General features: G+C 38.2%; 1 protein-coding gene across 3 annotated transcripts in view; it reads left to right on the forward strand.

Moving 5' to 3' along the window:
* Ints9 (integrator complex subunit 9) overlaps positions 1 to 26,120 on the forward strand; it is a 105,561-nt gene that overhangs the window by 63,397 nt on the left and 16,044 nt on the right. For all 3 annotated transcript variants that reach the window (XM_047550572.1, XM_047550574.1, XM_047550573.1), the window contains 5 exons: positions 1,489 to 1,609; positions 2,300 to 2,434; positions 14,969 to 15,080; positions 17,742 to 17,922; positions 24,368 to 24,428. In XM_047550572.1, the coding sequence (XP_047406528.1) occupies positions 1,489 to 1,609; positions 2,300 to 2,434; positions 14,969 to 15,080; positions 17,742 to 17,922; positions 24,368 to 24,428 (610 nt within the window). The remainder of the gene's footprint in view (positions 1 to 1,488; positions 1,610 to 2,299; positions 2,435 to 14,968; positions 15,081 to 17,741; positions 17,923 to 24,367; positions 24,429 to 26,120) is intronic.

The raw sequence follows: 26,120 nt of genomic DNA on the forward strand, positions 1-26,120 counted from the left end.
GGAATAAATGTTGTCCACCTAAAAGGTGGAAGACAGGAGAGAGTGTGGGTACAGGTGAGCCTGGCCACTGGAAGGGCTCAGTATATAAAATACAGGCAGAAGCAGGACCAGGTGAAGAAGGGCCTCATAAAACCGTGCCAGGAACCTTGTGTTTTATCCTGAATGTGACGGTGAGCTATCCGTGTGTGTAGATGAGGGTGCACATATGTAACCCTTTACAGCGATTCAGTGTATTTCAGGAGAGAGGAGAGACTAGTGCATGCATTCATTCACCAATAGTACTTTGACTTTATTTTCAGTGTATTTCAGGGAGGTCACTCTTCCAGATTATTCCTCATTTTAGAGCAAATGATAAAATGTTTTTCTAATGACACATTTTTGTGTGTTTAAAGGGATATTTCTGAGGCTGGTCCAAAAGGTCACAAATTATGCTTTATTCTCTTCTGTGCCAAACCCCATCTATGTTAAATTCAGTTCTTCTCTCGTGCCCATTAGTAGTTTATTTCTTTTATTTTTTGTGAACAGGGAAAACAGTGTGAGATTTCAAATACTAATGCTCAGGCAAGGGACATAGCTGAGTGGTAGAACACTTGCTTAGCATGTGCAAGGCCCTGGGTTGAGTCCTGCAGTACAAAATGAGACAAAAATAGTTCTAATTAAGATGTATATGGTAAACCCTACAGCAACTATAATAACTAAAAAAGCGAAAATCATTAAAGAATTAAAAGGCTACTTCAGAAAACAGTATAAAGGAAAATAATAAAAGATGAATAAAGGAACAGAAAAGATGTAAGACATACAGAAAACAAAAAAATTAGGTTGGCAGACATAATCCAACTATATCACTAATAAAGTTAGATGCAAATGAACTAAATAATCCAATCAGATTGCAGTAATTAATAGACTGACTTTAAAAAAAAAAGAAAGAAAAGAAAAAAGAACCCAAGCTGGGCGCAGTGGTGCACAACTGTAATCCCAGCGGCATGGGAGGCTGAGTCAGGAGGATTGAGAGTTCAAAACCAGCCTCAGCAAAACAAGGTGCTAAGCAACTTGGTGAGACACTGTCTCTAAATAAAACACAAAAAATAGGGCTGGGAATGTGACTCAGTGTCCGGAGTGCCCCTGAGTTCAATCCCTGGTACCCCCCACCCTGCCAAAAAAAATCCTGGATAACAAAATTGAGATTAGAAAAATATCAATGAAATCAAAAGATGTTTATTTTTAAATCAATAATATTGATAAATTTTTAGTTAAATTGAATCCCCCCCAAAAAAACAATAGAAAACTCAAAATGCCAAAATCAAAAATGAAAGAGGACAATAGACCATTTATTTAGAAATAAAAATGATTATACTGAAATTCTATAAATAGTCATATGCCAGTAAATTGGCCAATTTAAATGTAGTATACAAATCCCTGCAAAGGAAAGCTCTATCACATGAAGAAATGTTCGCCAAGTACATGACATTGTGTACATTGCAATTGCAGACTCCTGCCTTCTCCTCTCAAGGATGCTGTGGAAGTGTCAACCTGGAGAAGATGCTACACAATGCAGGAGGTGAACTCTGCCCTTAGCAAAATCCAGCTGGTGGGATATTCTCAGAAAATCGTGAGTGTTCATGTTATTCTTAAGTGATTCATGAGTACTTTCAATTCATATTGTACTTTGGGGGATCCTGTAGTTCCCTTTTTAAAGTCATTCTGTCCCCTGGAATCTTGTTCAAAGAAAAAAGATCACTTGTTTTCCTTCAACGCTGCCAGGTTTTTGTTGGAGTTCATTCCTAACCCTCACGTTCCCTGTCACCAGCTAGTGAGGTCAAGAGAAAGGAGAAAGGCATCTCTCTTGTCCCATCTGGTGAGAACAACAGATACTATAGATCTGGGACAAGTGAAACAGGGAACAGAGAAGGAGTTCAGCAAGGACGACTTTAACTCTGACCTAAATAAGGGCTCCCATTTCTCCATTAGAACAACCAAGAGCCTAACACCTAGCACAGAAGGAAAAAGGAAAACCAAAGTTTCCCACTCTTTCTGTTACTGTGTCACCTCTGTCTTCTAGCGAATGCATCCTGAGTGCCCAGGAACAGCAGTTGGGCTGAAATTCTCAGGTGAAAAGACAACAGGATTACTTTCTGTGTCCACCACAGTCTCTGTTGTCTTTCTGTTTTAAACTTTCTGGTTTACTTTAAAATAATTTCTATTTCTGAACAAAGTTGATATTTGTTTCTTTTTCCTTCAAACTTATGTACTGTGCCAGCATTGCTGAAAGCTTGTGGGTTCTTTTTGTGATTTCTTTTAGGAGCTGTTTGGTGCTGTCCAGGTAACTCCTCTGAGCTCTGGCTATGCCCTTGGAAGTTCCAACTGGATTATCCAGTCCCATTATGAGAAAGTTTCTTACGTCTCTGGATCTTCCTTGCTTACTACACACCCTCAGGTAATGATAAATTCTCTTTTAACAACTCAGCTTTACGATTATTTAATCCAAATTCAGAATGTGTCCAGTGTGCTATCAACCATTTAAAATTTTTTCTAATCTTGATTTCTTCAGAGTATTCTAGAAAAGTGAGATTATTAGAATCCCAACATTTAGGATTGTACTTCCCTCTGAAAGAATTCTATAGCCTTTAGGGTCACCTCTGAGATTCTGAGATGCCCTAGTCCTTCCAAAGACTGTAGCCTGATCTAGAATACAGAAGGTTGTTCATTTATTCTGTACATATTAACTACTTAACAAGGGCCAAGTGTCAAGCATTTATCTAAGTATTAAGGATTAGGTTATAACCACCAGGCAGTCTCTGCTCATGGATCTTACGTTCATTGTACACAGGAGGAGAAGATGGTGAACACAATATAAATGAATAAATGAGCAGTCATTGCAGATTGATGCAAGTCTTAAAAACAGCAAAGCAGGGTTATTTCTACAGCAACTGGGTCAAGTTTAAATTGAATGGTTGGGAAGACTTCGGAAACCTTCCATCTGTACTGAGGGCAAAGCACTTCAAAGGGATGGTAAATGGAGGGCACTTAGAGCAGAACAAGCTGGGCGTGTTTAAAGAGCAGAGAAGGGGTGGAAATGCAGCGTACTACCTGCAGCGAATGGTGCGGCCCAGAAGAGCAGCAGACGCAGATCTCCTAGAACTTTGTGGACCATAGTGAGGAATTCTGCTTTTATTTGAATGTGTAGAGGGAAGGCATTGGAAGGTTTAAATTGGTCATTCATTGTGGTCCCATTTGGCAAAGAACTAAGTACATAAACATTATTATGAATATAACATTTAATTCTTTTTAGGTCTTTGTAAAAATTTCTTGTTCAGTTCATAAATTCTGGTTCTTCCCATGTCTGTAAGGCAGGATGGGGAGATGAGATAGTTGATTGATGGGTACATAGATAACTAGGGAAATTCCATATTCTGTCTTGTTTTTTTAATTGGTAAATTTATGAACATAACCTCAAGATTTTATTACCTTCATAATAAAGCAAAAGATGAAGCTTAGAACTAGATCATTTTACCACTTTTCCTCTTATCCTCTCCCCATTCAAAACATTTGCATCTCTTATTTATATATATATATATATATATATATATATATATACATATATATATACATATTTTTTAAGGTGTTGATGACCCTTTATTTTATTTATTTATTTATTTATATGTGATGCTGAAGATCTAACCCAGGGCCTCACACATGCTACCACTCGCTCAGCTACCACTGAGCCACAACCTCAGCCCCTGCATCTCTTTTTAATTGACAAGTAAAAATTTGTATCTGATGTACAGCATATTTTCATATATATACACACACACACACACACATACATATTGTAGATGGTTAAATCAAGCTTATTAACATGTTCCATTTTAATATGGGAAAAAGAATGCTGTGTTCTGGTCTGGAACAATAGGGTGCTTCTTAGCTGCCACTCCGCATTGTTTTCCCTACCTTCTTTTATAACCAAGTTTTGTCTCAAGGTCTAAAGGGGACAAGTTGCTATTTTTTCCTGTGGCTAGCAGAATTCTGGGTTCTTCCCGCTTATTGAAATCAAAAGCCCATCACTGTCATTATAATCTGCTTCATTGAATCAAGAGTTTTTATTGGCAGCTTCTGTCATTCCTGATATATTCTTCCATAATAGACAGAAAGATGACTTGGCTGCCAACTCTTCTGGTTTGTCCTGCTTAGATCAAAACCTTTTACAGTACTATTGATGTAATTTCTGGTAAATTATTCCTTCAAGGTCCATAAATTTAAAGGGAAAATAAAGGTCTTGAAAGTAATGAGCAACATACTTAAGTAATTAATTTTAATTTCTAGCTGGTAACCTGTGTTATACATTAAAAAAAGAAAAAAATGAGATTTCCTTTACCCATATTGTTGGATTCTTCATTGAGTTAGTAGGCCTAAGACATGTTTTGGTTTGTAAAAGCTTGATAATCTACTGTAGAGGCCAGTAAACTATATCCTACCACCACCTGTTTTTTTTTTTTTTTTGGTTTTTTTTTTTTTAATACCTTTATTTGTTTATTTTTATGTGGTGCTGAGGATCAAACAGTTCCTCACACATGCTAGGCAAGTGCTCTACCATTGAGCCACAACCCCAGTCCCACCACCTGTTTTTGTATGTAATGTTTTATTGTATTATAGCCACACATTTTTATTTGTGGTTTATGACTGCATATGCACTATAATGGCAGAGTTCTACTTTAAGTTAAACTTGACAAAAAGGGTCTATTAATCTTGGTCTACTTGAATGGAATCCTTACTAGCAAAGGAGAATAGTAGAAGCTGCTGCTGTGATCTCATCAGCATAGAGGAATGAGGCTTTGGATTAAGACTGAAGCTGTAAGAAAGGAGACTTGAGTCAAACGTGGACAGGTCTTTAATTCAAGAAGTATGTGTTGAATTCCACTACCTTCAGGGGAAAAAAATAGAAGTTAAAGGTTTTGTGCCTGGGTGCCGTTGAGAATGACAGTAATCCCGTTAAAATGAAAGAGTTGGCAAGGTGGTTATTTGTTTCAGAATGGGGTTGTAGATATGATGGATACGAATTTGATAGACCATTAAACAGTTGGAAATAAGACTGGAACTTGGATGTGAAGTCAAGTCTGGAAACAAATTGGAGAGTCATCATACTTTTTAAAGTATATAAATAAAAGGCTGAGGGCCAAAGACTGAGCTGTTGGGAACATTTATGAGTAAACTATGGAAGGACGAAAAATAGTGTTACATAAGTGTGGATGAGAGGGAGAAAAGAATTTAGGCCAAACAAAGGGAGAAGGAAGAAAAGAACTAACCTTCACTGAGCACAGGACTCAGCATAATTTTTTTTTAATTGATCATTTGTTCAGCAACCATACCCAATTCTCTTACTCTAATATTTATCAGTTGATGATAATGTTATCTGCAGAGAATTAACTACTTTGTCAATTCTTTTCCAACCCTTATAACTTTTCTCTTTCTAGCTGAGCTTTCTAGTACCATGTTGAACAACGAGATGATAGGAGGCATCCTTGTCTTGCACCCGATTCTAAAGGAATGCTTTTGTAATCTCTTCATGAAATATGATGCTTACTGCACACTTTATGCATCAACTTTAGAAATTTATCCTCTATCCCAATTTTCTGATTTTTTTTTTTTTTTTTTAAATATTTTGGTTTTGGTTTGGGTGCTAGGGATCGAACCCAGAACTCAGGGGAGGGTTTTGTTTTGTATTGTTTTGTTTTTTAGATGCAACACTCTATCAAATGCTTTTTCTTGAGTCTGAGATAATCACGTGATCTCTGGTCTTTAGACTTTTTTTTTTTTTTTTTTTAATGGGATCTTGCTATGTTACCACAGGCCAGTCTCAAGCAATCCTCCTCCTTCAGCCTTTCAAGTTGCTAGGACTATAGGTGTGTGCCACCACGTTCGACTCTAATGTATTTTCATTCTGCCCTTCGTTTCCTTCCTTCCTTATATCTTTGAGTTTACTCTGTTGATTTTCTTTTAATGCTTATCTCATTTGTTTTGTCTTAACTTTCCAGTAAATGTATTTAAAGCCATTAGATTATCTTAGTATCATTTAACTCTGTTTTAAAGTTTTGATATGCAGTGCTTTGTCATTCATCTTTAAGTAGATCATGACTGTTTATAATATTCATGGTTTAAATAACCAAAGGTTATTTTACAGTATAATTGTTGTAGTTCATTCAGTCTGGTAAGATTTAGGGCTAAATAGGATTTTTGGTGGGTAATTCTTTTTTTTATTAACATATAATTAATAGTATATATTAATGGAATGCAGTGCAATATTTCCATATGTGCAAATAGCATGCACCAATTATATCTGACTACCCTTCTTCCACCACCATCTCCCCTAGCCCTTCCCAGTCCCTAATTATCACTATTCTACCTTTTTTAGTTTCTAATATGAGAGAGAATGTGCAATACCTGTCTTTCTGTCTGGCTTGTTTCACTCAACATGATATCCTCTAGTTCCAACCATTTTGCTACAAGTGACAGAATTTTGTTTTTCTTCATGGATGAGCATAATCTATTATGTGTATGTTATACCATGCTTTATTCGTTCATTCATCCGTTGGTGGGCATCTAGGATGGCTCCATGACCTTTGCTGTTATGACTAGTGCTGCAATAAGCTTGGGAATGCAGGTGTCTCTTTCATATGCTGACTACATATGTTTTAGATGAGATGCCATCTCATTTTATTTTTTTTGGTCATATATCAGTATTCTATTTTTTTTTGCATTATGATAAAATTATACTTTTTCACTGAATTCGATTAAGCTTCCTTGAAGCACAATTATTTTTGTAAATGTTCTACATATGTTGGAAAAGAATATGTATTCATTGTAGGGTAAAAATGATTCCATCTGTAGTAATTTGAGTGTTCCGTGTTTTTCAGGTCTTTTGTTTCTGAAAAGGGTATGTTATTTGTTGACTTACATATTTCTTCTTGCAGTTTTATCAACTATTGCTTTTCATTTACTTTAGCTGTATGCTCAGGAGGCTGTATGTTCATGATCATTACATTTTATTGATCATTTATTCCTTTTTTCAGGAATTTCTGATGCTTGCTTTTTTTTTTATCTATCACACTACATTAAACACCAAGAGACTTTCCACCTTCCTTATGTTCCTACTATTTTTTTCCATCCCTTTCTTTTCTTTTTTTCAGTCCCTTTGTTTTCATTCTCTCTCTATCCCTGTTGAGTGGATCCCTTGTAGAAAACATAGTAAGAGACTTTTTATTTTTAATCTAGATACTTTTGATTGAACCTATTAATGTTTTTGTAACTCTCATTCAATTGCAGCTTATTTTGATCCTATTATGTTATTTTCGTTATTTGCTTTTTCTTTAAAGATAGGCTCACCATGTTGCTATACTGACCTTGAACTGCTGGTCTCAAGCCCTCCTCCTGCCTCAGCTTACCAAGTAGCTGGCACTCAGGCAGGCATACACCACATACCCGGCTCACCATTTCCAGATCATTCTTTTCCCAGTCCTTTTTTGCCTAGCTTTAGAAGTTTTCTTCTGCAAGATTAAAAGTGCATATTTTGTTTTTTTTCTTCTGAGTTCTTCCTTATTTTCCCTAAATCTCATCCATATCTGTGTCTTTCCCCAAAGCCACACCTTCCTCATGTGTCTCTCATTTTAGTTCTCTTTCCCCTGCTTTATCCCCTGCCCACAAGCTTGATACTGTCTAGGATTTTAGTTTTGGGTTATTTTTATACTTCCAGGAATGCTGGAGGAATGTTCACCAAGAGGCTCTTAAAATGATAAACCTATGGGGCCTTGAATTACTAAGAGCATTTTTCCTTTTTCTTTACGCTTAAATGATAGTTTGGATGGATATATAACTGAAGGCAAAAGACCTTGCAGCTACAAAACTTTGAAAATATTACTTCATTTTCTGCTTGTGTCCCTTGTTGCAGTCAAGAACTCTGAAACCATTCAGACTTACATTCCTTTATGTAAGATGTACTTTTAGAATTTTCACTTTTAGGATTTTTTCACTTACCTTCACTGTGATCTTCACTATTAATTTCTCTGTGATTTGTCTTAAATATGTGTTTAATGCAAAAAAAAATTAAGTCAATTTTTAAATTATTTCTTCTTCTCTGCAGTATATTGCAACAGACTATGAATTACCACCGATGGTATGGAGGGGGAAAAAAGGACAAAAATCTAACCCGAGCTCTGCTTACCCATGATAGAGGCTACTGCCTGCCAGTTTCCCCCTCCAGGAACCTCTGTTTCCCTGGGAATCTTCCCAGTTCTGCTTTTGTTTCTCAGATTCATCAGTTGCCCTTCCCTCTCTCCCGCTAGGAGGTATCCGGGAGAGGACCAGTAGCTTGTGTTTACTCACAATCTTGTCAGAAACCATAATGGAGCTTTCATATTTATTGTAGTAATTTTGGAAAGTACAAAAATCTTAGAGAAAAATAAAAATTATTTTAATTCTAATATTAAGAGGTAACTTTGCAGCCTGCTTTTCTGTTTTTCCTGATAAACTGTGCAGTGAACTTTCCTTAGGTCATCAAGTATCTACCATGATGTTCGATGTCTGCCTAGTATTTTGTCATGTGAATAGACCATAAAGTATTTAACTGCTCTCACTGTGAGACATTTAAATTACATGTTTTTTGAAAAACATCTACTGTAAGCAGTTGCACAGTCTGCCCAGAAAGAGTGTACAGGACACCCTTTAAAAACAATGACACTAATGGAACAAAACAAGCCGTGCCTATTGGAAAGATCCCATAAATGCATTGGCAATAACTAGTGAGCACTTCTGATTGTTAGAGCCAAAGCCTTCCTGGCTTTGGAAATCAGATTAATGGATTTGCTGTGGCTTGTGAATCTGCATTTGAATATTAAATGCTATGTCATTTTGAGAAAGCAACTCAATACTCATGTTATTTCATAGCTTCTGGGCTGTTCTGCCTGACCACAGAGATAGAACTCGAGTTTTAGATGTGAAAATCCCCAGCATATTACAGCAAAAGCTACCTATACCTGAGATAGAGGTATTTGGTTAGTTATCAAAACGTGGATTCTTCCCTTAAATCTAAAGAAAATTTTACACTTTGATTCCTTGAATCAGGTTTTTAGAACTAAGGCAGTCACTGGGTAGGTTGGTTTTGTTCTGTTTCATTTTCTATGTTGTTTTTCTTCCCCCTAAAATTCCCTGGCTGTTTTGTTGTTTATGCAGTACTTTGATCTGGAAGCTCCAAAAGGTTAAACCTGGTGTATGTGGGGCAGGGATGCCAAGCTGTAAATAGCCAGGTCTGTTGGAGAGTTGAACTCAGGAATCAGGTACATGAGAGGAGTCTGGACAGCCTGTTGCACTTTCCCTGAGTCATTCCACACTTGCTGTCCTGTTTTCTGGCTATGCTCTGCCTCTATTCAGAGAATTTCTTTCTCTCAAAAATATGTGTGCTATTTACATGAATTTGTATATTTGTTATTTATTTCCTCATTTAATCAAAGCTATTTCCTTGGAAAACTTGGAATGGAATCGCTATTTGACCCAGCTAGCCCACTCCTGGCATATACCCAAAGGAGTTAAAATTAGCACACTGTAGTGACCCAGCCAAATCAGTGTTTATAGCAACTTAATTCACAATAGCTAAGCTATGGAACCAACTTGGGTGCCTTTCATCAGATGAATGGATAAAGAAAGTGTGGTATATATGTACACAATGGAATATTACTCAGCCACAAAGAAGAATGAAATTATGACATTTGCTGGTAAATGCATAGAACTGAAGACTGTCTTACCATGCTAAGTGAAATAAACCAATCCCCAAAAACCAAAGGCTGAATGTTCTCTCTGATATGTGAATGCTAACACACAATAGAAGAGGGGCAAAATAGAAGTTCATTTTATTAGACAAAGGGGAATGAAGAGAAGGAAAAGGGGATGGGAATAGGAAAGACAGTAGAATGAATCAGACCTATTCATATATGAATACAAACCCAGTGTAACTCCACATCATATACAACCACAAGAATGGGAAGTTATACACCATGTATGTATGATATGTCAAATTACATTTTACTGTTATATATAACAAAGGACAAGTAAAAAATAAAAAGTAAACCCCTCCTTTGGGCAATGGAGTGTGCTAGGCTATAAAGGAACAAGGATAAGGAGAGAGCACATTTACAGAAGGCACAATTGGGGAAGAAGATGCTTACATACCGGACTTTTCTTCGGGGTATATGTAAACAGTCCCAAAAGAGTTTGAAGCCACTGGTTCAGAAACGGTGCATCCCTTCCATCTAGGGAATTGAGGGACCTCATGGAGGAATGGGGTTTGAGTGGATCTTGGAAGGCCAGGTGTGGTGGTGTACTTCACGATCTCAAATGTATTTTTATCTTTACCTCCTCAAAGAACTACAGATCATTGAGTCTAGCTTTTTCATTGATTGCTTCCTTTCTGCCTTTAAGCAAATCCTAGAACTACTAACATGCAAAACAGCCTGCAGGTTGCTCTGCCTCCTTGTCTGAGTAGCTTTTCCTACCTCTTCACTGTGAAGAGATTCTCTCTACACCTCGTTCAACTCATCTTGTGTACCTGGCTTTCCTCTTTGACCTCCTGTGTCTGGTTTACATTCTGAGTGAAGTCACCATCTCTACTTGTGCAGCTTCTGGCCCGTCTTTTACTTTTCTCTTTCACAGCATCTCGCAGTTTCATCGGACATTGTCAATCAGTCTCTTGTTGAAATTCTTTGTGGTCTAGGCTTCTGGAGCAACGTTTTTTGTTGACTCTCTAGTTACTCTACTTGATCTTCTGCCATATTGTTGGTGAAAGTACTATGAAACTATTTTTTCCAACCTACTCATTTCAGAGAGGGAAATTCCTCTCTCCATTATGTCCTTCTGTCTTCTCTGTTCCTCTTCCCATACACCTTGTGGCGTCCTCAGCCAGCAACTCTTCTCACTCTTCGTAACTTAACCTCTTATTAACTACTTTGACGTACCCAGCAGATTCCAAGTACGTCACACTCCGCTGTTCTGTGTTTTAGCTTTCCCCAGAAAACTGGCAACCTGCCAACACTAGACTTACTATTACCTCTTTAGTCTTTTAAATCATTGTATCTACCATGTTTCCCTTAGACTACATCTCTGATTTCAGATTTTGGAGTCATCTTAAGTTCTTGTTCTCTCCATTTCCCAAACCATGCCTAAATGTCTGTTAGTTTGTTTTGTTTTAATTTTTTTAGTTGTTTATTGACCTTTTATTCATTTATTTATATGCAGTGCTGAGAATTGAACCCAGTGCCTCACACATGCCAGGCAAGCACTGTACCTCTGAGCCACAACCCAGCCCTGTTAGTTGTTTTTATGATAGTGTGAACATCTACTTCTTCCGTCTCCTTAACTTTTTTCTCTTCATGTCTGAGTGGCCATATGGACCTTAAAATGTTCTCACCTATTTTTTCTCGCCCCTGCCTTCATTATCTTCTGTAATTATTACTAAAATGCCATTCCTTGCTCCAGGCTATTGATATCTTACTGCCTCCTGGGTCTGCATGATTCTGATCTTTGTGGTTCTTTATCAGTTGTACTTTGTTTTCACTAATACCTTTTCTCAGCCCTGAAATGGACTCTCCCTTCACTCCAAGTGAATTCTTGTGGTATCCACAGGTATCTTGCTCCCTGTCTGCTCCCAGACATTCCCGCAGTCAGACCATTCCTGGCATCTAGTGTTCCCATGTGGACACTTCCACATTTCCCTTTACCATCAGACCATGTTCTTTGCATGCATTCATTTTCAGCAACTGTTTATTTAGAATGTGCTGGGACATTTCACAAAGGGGTGGGGGTACAAAGACTTCATAGTCCTGTGGGAACACAGGCAAGTAAATAGAATTTAGCGAGGTTAGTGCTGAGATGGGTAGTGGGTGCTCTGGCAGCACATGTATGAGGGGCATCTTAGGAGGGAGAAAGGGAGGGGTGTCACAGAGATGCTCTAAAGACAGTGTGTGACCTGGACTGTCTTAAATTGAGTCTCAGATTCCCTAGCCAAAGAAGAAAACACTAGAATCCAGACTTCATCTGCCAAAAAGCCATGTATTACTGACCTCACCCAGCCTGGTAGTCGCTAGTCTGCATTCTTGGCATTTATATACTCAGTGTAAATTCTTTAATTTGTTTTATTTTTATGACTATTTGGGGAAAAAATTTATTATTATACATCAGTGTTTTCAACTAGATTATAAACTTCTAGGACCTAGGGACTGGTCTTCTTTTTCTCATTGCCTATGCAAAAAGTGTAGTGAAAGTCAGTCATTGGAGGACAAGCATGGTGGCCACAGCCTTCTTGGGCTTAGTGCTTCTCATGTTTTTGTTTTTTTTTTTTCCAGAAGCTTGTTTATGACTATAAATTTTGTAAGGTATTTTTATTTGATTCCTGAACAAGATAGCTTTCTCACGTATGCATACACGCACTTTCTCTCTGTTTAAACAAAATGTTCCCACTTGAAGCACTCAGTGAGTGACCATTGACACCAGTAGCACGCACATTTGCTCTTTGGTGGTGAAATGGAGATGTGTGCAGTGTTGGCTGGATTTGAAGAGTGTCACTAAAAGCTTTTGAGCCCACTGCTCTTCTGGGACCCTGGGAATCCACCAGACTGTCTCTGAGCTACAGGACTAAAATTACAAACATCCAGTGGACCTGATGGTGAAGTGTGACCATTCCAGCTCAGTGGTATTCACATTGTGGTGCTGCCTTTGCTTGTTTGTGGGCATATAATTTTCAAAGGAAGAGTATGCTGATGGCCAAGCTTCCAAGAAAATGTCAGGGCCAGAGTTTGCTCCCTCTTAGGTATTTTTATCTGAATTAATCATTCTTTTCTTTTTTGGTACCAAGGATTGAACTCAGGGGCACTCAACCACTGAGCAACATCCCCAGCCCTATTTGTATTTTGTTTAGACACAGGGGCTCACTGAGTTGCTTAGTGCCTCCCTCTTGCTGAGGCTGGGTGATACACCTTTGTTTTTGCTATCTCCTGCCTCAGCCTCCTGAACCGCTGGGTTTATAGGCGTGCGCCACTGCACCCAGCTTGACTTAGTCATTCTTAAACTCTTTGGGGTCGTGACTCTGTCTGATAACTCAATTATAAATCTATGGGGAGATGTGTATAAGCACACAGGGAATTGTATGTACCACATCAGGAAGTTCCTGGGCCATTTGAGATCCCCCATCAGCCTTGGGTGTCATTATTGCCTTATTCTAACAAGGGCTGTATAAAACCATTGCCACTTGAAGCTAAATATATTTTGTCCCCATCCCAGTTTCCTTCTAGTACACACAGGAAACAATCCGAGGCACATTATACATCTGCTGTTAAAAATGAATATATTTTACTTCCCCTTCCTTTCTTCTGTGAAAACAGCAGAATTGTATGTATTTGTTGGAGAAGTACAAATGGATCAGTTCTCCTCAAGCAGAGAAAAAGCTGTTACATACATTGGTAAATATCTATGCAAAGCGGAAATAGAAGCTATTTGAATATTGTCATCTATACCACTGAACCTTTTTCTATATCCACATTAAAGAAAATTTTTTCATGTTGTTAATCAGCTTATAACACAGTCATGTTATTTATGGGTTCAGTCCCCAGTATCAAAATAAAATAATAAAGCCCATGTGTATGTGCTTATATAAAATGCTCAAAGAAAATACTCTGAAAGGCGTATATACTCAATAACAATCCGCATGGTGCGACTTTCCTGGACTACTATTTGGAATGTTCTTTCCTTAGTAGAAAATATACTAGGTGGCACAGACAGAGGAAAAGCAAGACTTCTTAGTAAACTGTGTTGCAGGGTTTTTTCTTCTACCATTCCAGTGGAGATTTTCAGTAGAAGTGAGGAAAAAATGTGTCACAAGATGAAGACATTTATGAACTCTCTAACGTCTCAATCCATGGTCTTCATTTTTGTTTCCACTTAGAATCCTGATGTATTTAGAAAAGATAATATTTTTAAATGACCTGAAAAAATCAAATTCAGATTGTGCAGGGTGAAAATAAGTCACCACTTCGTAAGAATCACATTTTCCTATGCCACAGGACTTCACAGTTCATGAGAAGATCAAGTGTGTTAGCTGAGGGAGGTGGGTCAAAACATAGTCCCATTCCATAGGACACCCAGCTGGGAGACTGGTGGAGGTTATGGGGCTAGTCATGAAATTGGGAGTAGGCTTAAGTTTCTCTCTAATCCAGCATTCTTCCTGGCTCCTCTGCCAGGACTTAAGGTAAAAAACCTTTCCTCTTCAAGTCCCTACTCTATACTTCCATAGGCTTACTTTCTGCACTTCACAGAGTTATTTTGAGACTCTGATTATATAATTCATTAGTTCCCAAAGTGTGATTTCCAGGTCAGTAGCAGGAGCATTTCCTGGGAATTTATTAGAAATGTAGATTCTAGGGCCAAACTTGGACTGAATCAGAAACTCTAGGAGTGGGCCCAGCAATCCATGTTTTACAAACACTTTGGGTGAATGTGATACACACTGAAGTTTGAGAACCACTGAAGATCTTCAGTGTACAATGATCTTCAATGTACAATTTTATAAATTTTGATGTGATCACTAGCCCCATCAAGATGGAGAACTTGCTCATCACTCCATGCTGTCCCTGTACCTCCTCCTGTGGGTCTCCATCCCCCTAAGCCACGCTATTCCATGACAGCCTTTTCATTAGAGACGGTACAAGAACTTGATGATAGGTTGGACAGGGAAAGACCAATGTCATATGCTCTTTTCCTTTGTTACTTGTAGGTAATACTCCTTTTAAAAGTACTAGGCCTAGGGCTGGGACTGTAACTCAGTGGTAGAGTGCTTAACTCAGCACCACATAAAAATAAATAAATAGAATATAGGAATTGTGGGGGGAAAAATCTTTTAAAAAAAAGTACTAAGCATATTTTTTTGGTTGTTTTTCAGCCCATGGACCAAGCTTCTCTGAAAAACAGCGATGTGCTGGTTTTGACAGGACTTACCCAGATCCCCACTGCAAACCCTGATGGCATGGTCGGAGAGTTCTGCAGCAACCTGGGTATGGAGGACTCTCAGATTTGGCACTGGGTACCTTGCTTTGTAGCATTCTTCACCCCCGTCCTTCCTAGTCACACCGTCTGGTGTCTCTCTTAAGGACCCTCCCCTGCTCACATCCACCTTTTCTTTCTGCCCATCCTTCAGAGAATACTGTTGTCAACAGGAACAGTTCTGACTTAGTTAACTCTGAAGGTGAGGTAACAGTGGTTGTTAATACAGTAAATTAGAGTCATTAGCACTTTATAGAACAAATACTAAACATTTTCTCACAAATAGTTATTTAATCCCCTTGCTTTTTGGTGGGATTTTGTAGGGGTATGAGTATTTACAGGACTGCAGGTATCAAAGAAGTGAAGAATCACATCATTGCTTTATAAATCATAACACAGAAAAGACCATTGTACTTTGAATTCACAACAGTGATAAAATGAACAGGTGTCATTTTCCTATTTATTTTGGGGTTTTTTGCCATCCTTCTTGGGGCAGAGGGGATAAATTGAGAGGTTTATGGGATGTTTTCTACCTGGAAGAAACTGATTTTTCTTTGTATATAATTTTTAACAAAATGTAGAAATCCTACCTTTTTTTTGGAAAAGTAGTTTGGCTACTGTCTGGCAGTTCAGGCTACTGTAACAAAGTATGATAAATGAATGGCTTCAGCAGTACAGTTATTTTCTCACAGTTCTGGAGATTGGGAAAACTGAGAACCACATGCTGGCTTTGCTGTCTGGTAAAAGCCCTCTTCCCACTGGAGTAAAAACTCTCTTTCCTTTATCAAATCCCACCCGCACACCTTCTTGCTGTGTTCTCACATGGAGAAGAAGGGATGCTCTGGTATTGCTTCCTTTTCTTATAGGGCACACATGTTTTACCATAGGTCTCCACCCTTGTGGCCTCATCTAAATCTGATTATCTCCCAAAGTCCCTGGCTCATAATTCCATCATATTGGAGATTAGGACTACCATGTATACATTTGGGTGGGAGAGACACTACATTTTGTCCATGACAATTAAACCAAGAAGAGTTGATGAGCTCCGACCATTCACCCTAGCAATTTTAAGTGATATTACCTTTGCCATACAAAAAAGAAAGGGTTATGTTCTTCCATTTACATGGAAAGCACTGTCCTTTGAAATTTCCCTCAGCATGTTAATCATAGTCTGTTTTTGTTCTTTGGTATTAAACCAAAGGTAATTTATTCTACTTTGAAATATTGTTGAACTGGTCTCAAAAAGAGCCTTGGGTTTGTGTATGTTTATAATCTGGAATCATAGACTCAAAGCACTTTAGATTTGGGGGGAAATTTTATGGCTAATCCACTTTCAGAGTGGGATCTACTTAACTTCTTGCCTCAAAATCAATGAAATCACTTATTAAAAATGCAAATTCAATGGGGGCTGGGGTTGCAACTCAGTTTTAGAGCAGTTGCCTAGCATGTATGAGGCACTGGGTTTGATCCTCAGCACCACATAAAAATAAAAGTATTGTGTTCATTTACAACTAAAAAAAAGAAAGAAAGAAAGAAAAAGAAATCCAAAGTTTAAAAAAAATGCAAATTTGAGGGCCTTACCAGAGACCTAGTAAATTGGTATCTCTGAGGAGAGGAGGATCCAGAAGAAAGCTGCGTGTTCAACATGTTCCTTTGGCAATTTTTACACAAACTAATGCCTAAAATTCACTGATCTCATTCATTGCTCTCATAACTCATGAGGAAACTGAGGCCCTGCAAGGTCATAGTGGCTAACCTGTGGTCCCAGAACTTGGAGCAGAGTTAGGACTAGAGCCACACTCTTGAGCCCTGATGGCTGATTTGATCTGTTTTCCCCATTATGATGAACTCTTTAATAGTAGCAGGTCCTCAGTTTTCATGTCACAGAATCCAAATGAACTGTACATCAGAGTGGGAATAGGAGAACACATGGCATTAAGACTTCAGGTTCTGAAGCTAGGCAGGGTGGAGTACACCTGTAATCCCAACTACTTGGGAGGCCAAGGAAGAAAGATAGTAATCAGTTCAAGGCCAGCCTAGGCAGCAGAGCAAGACCCTGTATCAAAAACAAAAAACCCTTCAGGTTCTACACCTCAAAACCACTTAAATCAATGTGTTTTGAAAACTAATCAGAAAAAACAAACTCAGGTTTGCACTTTGTCTTTTTCAGCCAGTCATACTTTGAATATGATTATAACCCAAACAGTTCCTCATTTGATAACTTACTTTAAGGTATTGAGCTTTTGTACATTAATGAAAGAAAATGCCACTGAGTAAAACAGAAAAACTTGGCCTGTTTCCTTATAGGTCATCATCTGTGGTCAAAGACCTAAGAGAGACTAATCTAGCAAGTGTTTTAGCAGAATCTAAAAAAAAAAAAAGGAGCTTGAAGTTTCTGTCCTGAAACTCAGCTTCCTTGGAACCTTTAAAACCCAAACCCTTGATTGTGCACTTTATTCTCAAGGACTCAAATTAGACAGTGATGGAAAAATCATCTCTTAACCTCTGGATTTCCTGGGTGCTGTTCTCCATAAGAAGTAGACTATTATATGTATGAGTGAATTATAAGAACAGAAATGGGAAAACAAATGCAAAATTTTTTTAGTTAGATTCTTCCTTTAAAACACATCCTTTTGGTACTGTTTTCCCCCCTTTGGCCTCAACTTTTCTAGCTCTCACAGTTCGGAATGGAGGAAATGTGTTGGTCCCCTGCTACCCTTCTGGAGTGATCTATGACCTCCTGGAATGCCTGTATCAGTACATTGACTCAGCTGGCCTCTCCAATATCCCCTTCTACTTCATCTCCCCGGTGGCAAACAGTTCACTTGAATTCTCCCAGATTTTTGCTGAGTGGTATGTCAATGTTCTGAGTTCTATTTGATTCAGTATGTTCAAGCAGTAAGAGTGATGATAATAATGCTATTTCTTTCTCACATTGCTATGAAATTTTCATTTTGTTGTTTGTATGTGTGATGAGAAGATTGTATTACTGAAAGTCAAATCTGTTACACTGCTAGAATTTAGAAGAATAATTACCAAGGAGGGAAGGATGAAAGAGGACTTAGCCTATACTTACCCAGTACCAGGTAGGCATGGGGGCACATACCTGTGATCCCAAGTTCAAGGCCAGCATGGGCAATTTAGCTAGATCCTGTCTCAAACTAAAAAAGACAAAAAGGACTGGGGATGTAGCTAAGTGGTTCAATTCCTAGTACCACACAAAAGGAAAAAAAAAAGTCAGTAGCAAAAGTATTTTCTACTTCTCCTGTGTTCCCCTGTCTCCTACAAGGTGAAGTTTCATTCTAAAACTTTTTTAAAAATTTCAAGCTCAAGCTTATGTTACCTAAAATACACCAAATCGGATAGGAAAACTAGTTTTTTTTTTTTTTCATAGTACATTTGATAAAATCATGTTTTAACTATAGCAGGAAATTATTTGATCATATCCTCAGGTAAATTATTACACAGTATGAAATTTCAGGAGCCATGAGAAGACACATAATGTAGAGTGTGTCTAATCCCTTTTTAATAGTGGAGTAACCAAATGAACACAACTTTCCTAAACTTCCATTGGAAAAGGAATTTGTACATTATTCTGCCTCCCACCCCTGCTTTTTTAAAAGTCCATTTTTTTCTACCCATTTGATTGTAGTCTTCCCTCTGTATCTAGAGTCTGCCTCCTTCATCCACGTGCCCACTGCTCATCTTTGTTCACAGATCTGTTGCTGCTTGTTGGCACTGAATTTTATCCTTTGTGCATAGGGACCCCCCCCAGGAAGATAATCTTGAATAATTAATAATCTGACTCCATTCTCACCTGCAGATTTACCCAGCATGTTAAGAATTTCTTTATCTGTATCCTCAATAAAGATATCACAAAAAACATTCCTGGGCCAGCCTGAGTTGGGTGGGCTGCTAGGGCATGGTTAGTGTGGGTTGAGGAGATGATATGGGCACATGAGGTGTGTCTTCACTGGTTGTGCAGCTTCGAGTCCAGTCTTTGCCCATCACATATGGTTTGTGTTGTTGGAATATCTTGCTGGATTTAAGATCCAGGACTACCAAGATAAGAGTACTGTAGGATGTTTTTGTGCTTCTGGGGGTTTTTTGGGTATTTGTTTCATATAATACATGTTTACTATAGAAAAATATGAAAGTTACAGAAAACAAAAAAAAGAACCTAATACTGCTATCCATAAATAACTTAATCACTATTAACATTCTGATGCATTTCATCTTTCTTCATAGAGATCATTCTGAATATCTCATTGTGAATCCTACTTTTAAAAAATAATAATTAATATAGATCAAAGCATTATAAGATCTTAGAGGACATTTTTTTTTTTTGTACCAGTAATTGAACCCAGGGGCACTTAACCACTGAGCCATATCTGTCCCTAAGAAAAACCCCCACCCCCTTTTTTAAAATTTTGAGACAGGGTCTCACTAAGTCACTGAGACTGCCTTTGAACTTGCTGTCCTCTTACCTCAGCCTTCTGAGCCACTGGGATTATAGTTGTGAGCCACCATGCCCAGCAAGAACATAATTTTTACATGACTTAAGCATGATATAATTTTTATATCATTTGTGTATGTATAATTTAGTTTACTGTTTTCTTATTGAATGCAAGGGCTTTTCTCATCTTTTGCTTTTAGTAATCTTCAGTTAATATTCTGTGTGTATGTAAGGACATCTTTTGCTTGAGGTAGGTTACTAAAAGTGGAATTACTGGAACAAAGGATATAAATATTTTTAATGTTCATTATCTGAATCTAAATTGCTTTCCAGAAAGGTTTCTTTGTAAATTATTCCTTCCCTCCCCCCATTTACTTCCTAGAGATTTTGTACTTCACCTTTATACTTGAATTCTTTATGTATATATCAATGATATTAACTTCTTTTTATAATTCCATAGGCACTTTTTCCCATTTTGACACTTCCTTTTTAATTTTATCTGACTTTTTTCCTGTTTTTAAAATAATACAGTCAATACTTTGGAATAATTTTAGACTTACAGAAAAGTGAAAAATAATGCAGAGTTCCTGTATGCCTTTCACTCAATTTCTCCTGATATTATTGTCTCACACAGTCATACACATTAGCACATTATTAACTAGACTCCCATCTTTATTCTGATTGCACCAGATTTTCCATTAATGACCTTTTTGTTTCAGTGTTCATCCAGGGTATCATATTGCATTTAGGCCTTTGGGTTGGTTTTGGGGGTTTTTGACAGAATTTTTTATTTTATTTTATTTTATTGTTTTAGTTTCTTGTGCTCTGTCTTCTGTCGGTATTATGTTTTGAAAATTCCCCTATTAATGTCACAGGGTAAACATGTGACAGTTTTATTATGATTTAGTCTTGTTTTTTGCCCCCCCTCCTTTAACTGTTTTATCTTGAATTTATTTAGCATGAGAGGAACATGAAGTTTAAATTTTTTTCCCCAGTCAACTAATTACATGTGCTGGTACTAATTATTGAATAATTGTAACATGTATTAATTTCATATACTACACCTTTGTGTATACTGGGTTGTTTCTAGACTATCCTGATTATTTGGCCAATGTGGTGCTTATACACCTTATTAACTGCAGCTTCATTATGATTGTAACTCTTTTGTAAAGTACGATCTCCTTTGATTTTCCTAGTCCAAATTCCCCAAGCTATTCTTGCATGAGAACTATAGAATCACTATCAACTTCTTATTCTTTTGAGGGCATAAGCACTATGAACTACAAGTTGGCATCCTCATAAGCTGTGTCTACCTTTTACACTTTCTTAATGTCACTCTCCCTTAAAATCTTAAACTCAGAAATCACGTAATTCTTCCTATTTCCATCTACAAATTTAGTAATTCAGTCCATAATCCTATGTTAAGTGCCATCCACTAGGGATCGAGAGGGATTTCTGACCTTGAGGAATTTGTACCTTGAAGGAAGGGGCAGTTGTATAAAGCTCCTCCCACCCCAAAGACATCTGAGGGAGTTGCTTATGCACTTACATATGTCCCTGTGGTCTTCAGAGAATGGGTGGCTACCCCATTTGGGGATGTAAGAAAGACTCGCTGAAAGAACATGCCCCTTGGGAGTGCAAAGCAGCCAGACAGAAACCCTCTCTGAGGCTGAACAGGGTGGACTGTTAGGGCGTAGGATGGTGTGGGTTGAACAGATGACGTAGGCACGTGAGGGCTTAATGGATTCGTTTATTCAGAAAAATTTCTAGAGGTCTTTGCTTTTAAGTTCAGGTAGAAAATGGGGGGATAAGAAGCCAGAGAGAAGGGGCTGGGGATATAGCTCAGTTGGTAGCACAAGCACAAGGCCCTGGGTTCAATTCCCAGCACCACACAAAAAAAGGTTGCCAGAGAGACCTGCTCAATAGTGGTAACTCATTAGATTTTAAGCAAGAATTTGACATGATTATACTTGCATTTTATATAGATCCTCCTTCACTTATGTGGAGTTTGGAAGGGGGTGGGAAGGAGGGGAAGGAGGGAACACTGAATACAAGGAAAGATGCTTTGCAAAGGCCAAGAGAGAGCGAAGACTCCATTGCATACTGTCCTGTAGGAACACAGGAGAGACACCACCTCAAGAGGGATCAGGAAATAACAACTGGCAGGACTTCGTGAGAACTTGATCTAGTAAAGGAAGCAACCAGGATTAAGACCTCAGTTTCTAGTGTGGTCAATGGTGTGACCCTAACAAAACAGGGCAGGCAGAAAGGAAGGGCAGTTTCATGCAGCAAGAATGGTTATTTTGGTTTTGCCCTTAAAGCATTTGTGGCACCTGAAGGATGTACAAATGTGAAGTATTACCAATCCAGAGGTCTGAGAAGTCAGGCTGGAGTTACAGGTTGGACTGTCCTCAGTCTTGGGGTTGTTGAAGCCACAAGAATGAATGGGACTGCCTAGGGAGAGGAGTAGGATGCAGAGAGCAGTGAGTAAAAGATGGAACTCTAAGCTGTTCCTGCTTTTAAGGGGTAGGTAGTAAAGATATTAGGGGAAAGAGGGAAGAGGAACAGTAAAAGGAGAGAACAGAAAGTTGGCACATATATTCTTCCCTCCATGTGGTTCACACAAACATGTTTTTACCAAGGGGGGAAAGGCCCACAAGAATTGAGAAAAATATTTTCCTTGTATAAACCTTACCCAGGGTGAGCCACTGTCCCAACTTAACTCTGAAAGTTCCCTGGGAGCCCCCAGATCCCTGCCCTCCACCTCTGAAAGCCAGCGTTTCTCAACATGGGCTGCACTTTGGAATCCTGTGGGAAACTAGAATCAGTGTACCCAATTTAATTGGTTTTAGAACAGCAAGATGCTGGGATTTTGAAAAGCCCAACCAGGACCTGGAGGTTGAGAACCACCGTCCTTTTTCGAAACATGTTTACCACGCACTTGATTTGCACCTGTTGTGTTGTTCTCTGTTATGTAACCCAGCTGTGAAGTGCTCTTTCTCCCAGAATAAGGTTCCCAGTTACTTAAATGGACAGATGTGAGCTCCACAGCAGCATTAGTTTATCAAGTGATTGCTATGGAGGCAGCAGGGGCCCCACCTGCCCAGGTCTCCCACCACCCACTCCAAGAGCTATGCCTCCTTACCTCTGTTGCTGAGAGTTACTCTGGGCACAGCCGCCTGGCCCAGCTGCTCACCTGAGTCTGCTCCCAGCCACCCTGGCTCCTACGCCCTGTGGTTCTCTGTCTCAGGGTTCTGTTCTGGCTTCTGACCCTGCTTGGCACTTGCAGAAGCCCAGCTCCTTGCTGTCCTAGTGTCAGCCCCATCTCCCAGAGAAGGGCACATTTGCCTCCTTGGTTGTTTTGTTTTCACAAGGGGTGGAAATGGGAGGGAATGGTTCCCAAAGACCTTGCTGAGTTTTTATTGAAAAAGCAAGGCCCTCAAAAGCTTTCGGTACCTGAGGTCTGGCTGTCAGGAAGCAGGAGGGTCTCTCAGACTCCCAGTTAGCCTTGTTTTTTCTTGGTTTTTCTGATAACCCACTATTTACAGATCTCCTTTTGAACTCCAGCAGATACCCCCAGAAGCAGCAAACTGATTGACTCCTTCAGCCTCTCTCTGAGAAGGGGTGTGGGGGTCCCTGTTGGGCCTATGTGATGATAGGCATGACAGCGTAGGGAGTCTGTTAGAAGAACTAGCCACAAATACTTTCGAAGGTGGGCTTCACAATCTCCAGTTAGATTGTGATCTCTTCTCCATTGCTAATCTATCCTAATTGTTGCATAATATCCTTTGCAACAATCTAACTTTTGAACACTTACATTTGTCTCCCTGACTTTGAAATATAACTAATGTCTATTTAGATATTAAAAGGTAACCCTCAAAAATTTCATTCCTTCTGTATTTTGTCCTCTTCCCAAAAATTTTAAAAAATAAAGTGATCTTTTTCAAATCAAGGTTAAAGAAAGCTAATATTAGGAAAAATATTAGGGATTTCATATGAAGTTAGTAACAAAATCCAAACCCTGAAGTCCTGAACCATTGCTTTCAGACTGCTTTGCCAGCATTCTTAGAGATGGGGTCTAACAAACATACATCATATATATGATTCCCAGTTTTTAAATGTCAGACCTTCTCAACACACCCATTAATTTGTTGGTTGTAACTTTTTGCCACATTTCCTTTCTTCAGACATCTCTGTGTTTTAAAGTCATATCTGACTAGAATAACAGATTGCTTGAAGCATCCAGTGTTTCCAGACTAAGATCACCTCCATATAGAGTTAGTAGTGCGCTATTAATGAAATGGTGCATGGGTAAAATCACCATTTCTTAGAAAAAGGTAAGTGACTTTCTTCTCAGAATGGATTGCAGCTAAATGCAGTATGGTATCTTGGACTGGATCCTGGAACAGAAAAAGGATGAGAGTTGAAAAACTGGTGAAATCTAAATAAAGTCTGGAGTTTATTATTTTTTATTAGTAAGTTGTAACATATCAATATTAATTCCTTAGTTTGATGAATGTGCCACCAATATATAAGATGTTAACTACTGGGGACACAGGAACTCTGCTATCTTAACTTTGCTGTAAATCTAAAATTATTCCAAAGCCAAGTTATGTATTTTAATAATTTATTCAGGAATTTTAAAGGCTTAAAAATATACATGGTCAAGTGAGACATGTGTCCTAAATGCTCTGTAGGCACTGGCTTTTATTTATTCAGAGAGAAATTCTCTGTTCCAAAATCTTAACACTGGTACTTAATGTTTGTGCTACTGCCACTAGGTGGCAACAAATACCACAGCGTGCATTTCCTAACGTCGATCTTTTTTCCTCTTTTTAAAAGGCTTTGTCATAACAAACAGAGTAAGGTGTATCTCCCAGAACCACCTTTTCCTCATGCAGAGGTAAGAAAACAGAATTCTTAGGTCAGGATAAGAAAGAAATGTAGATGACTCGAAGTGAATGGGGGGATAGTGGATCATTAGGAAAAAAAATATCCTTGTGGCTGAGGTTGTGGCTCAGTGGTAGAGCACTTGCCTAGCATGTGTGAGGCACTGGGTTTGATCCTCAGCACTGCATATAAATAAGTAAAAATAAAGATTCATCCACAACTGAAAATACATATATATATATATATATAAAGTATCCTTAGGTGAATTGATACATCCTTTTACTTCCCAAGTGAGATGACAGTGAATTACTCTTAAAATTCATTTGTGTTTCCTCTTATTAACTCATTATATTACTACCCTGTTTATACAGTTTGCTGCCTTATCTCTAGTCTGTTGTCTGTGAAAGGAATTTTATTCTAATATCTACTGCTAAACTTTTTTGGGTAACAGATTCATTGTCAAAATGATCTTTCCATTTAAGGCCATCTTGTGTAAATTTTAGTGATGAAAATGACATTCACTTTAAAAAATAGAAAAATTCCCCTCCCTCACAGAACTAATGAGTGTTTTTATTTAGCTGAATACCCAATTTTCTTTCACCAAATGGTATATCCTAGATGTTTTTCTGTGCTGTATAATATTCTATAGTATATCACAAACACACTAAATAAATTTAACATTTCTCCTGCTGGACAATGGAGTTACTTCCAATTTTTTGTTATATTTTAATTAAAAGGATATTTAAATTGGTACAACCACTTCAGAAAACTATTTAGCAATATATGCTAAAGCTGTGCAACATACTCTATGCCTTAGAAATGTTGTTCCTGAAGTATATACCGAACAGAAGTTACATAGGTTTATTACTGAAAGATACACAAAGAAATCTTCATAGAGTTCTTGGTAGTAGTACTGGTATATACCCAGATGCCCATAAAGAAAATGGATTTTGTGGTGTGTTCACACAGTGGAATACTGTACATAGTCAGAATGAATCAATTCCAGTTACACGTAAGAGAGTAGCTGAACTTCACAAACATGATGTGAGTGAAAGAAACCAGACATAAAATAGTAGATAGGGTGTGATTTTATTTATATAAAAGTTCAAAATCAGGACAAATTTTAATTTAGAAGCCAAGCTAGTTGTTATCCTGGAGGTGGGGTGGGATAGTAGTGACTAGAAGGAGACAGGGATTTTTCAGTAAGCCGAATAATGCTTAATTTCCAGATGTGTGTATGGGGTCATATATGTGTTCAGTTTGTTTTAAAAAATCAGCAAGGTTTGGTATTAAAAATCTAGAAAGAGTGAAGGCTAGAATTAATCCCATGATGTTGAGTTGAATCGGTTACATTTTCAGTGTGAATAGACAGACACAAAGATGTATGCTTGTGTGTATATATTTAAGGGAGTTAGTTGTTTTGCTTTTCAGTTAGCCATTTGACACAGAGTAAATTGCCACAAACCTGCTGATTCGGTTGAACTGCTATTTTCCTACTGTAAGATTGGTCTTTTATGAACCAGGCTGCCAAGTGGAAGATTTTTTAAGTTATTTTTCAGTCCTCATACTCTAACACTACAGCAGCCAAGGTTTTTATAAACTCTGTTATTACCACAGTGAAAGTCAGACTAGAAATAGAATATTAGAAAATCAATTGTGGCAAAACACATTTTGTTGTGGATTTTGCCATTGGCGTCTCTTTTCT

This window comes from Sciurus carolinensis, chromosome 4, assembly GCF_902686445.1.
Source record: "Sciurus carolinensis chromosome 4, mSciCar1.2, whole genome shotgun sequence".
Taxonomy (NCBI): Eukaryota; Metazoa; Chordata; class Mammalia; order Rodentia; family Sciuridae; genus Sciurus; species Sciurus carolinensis.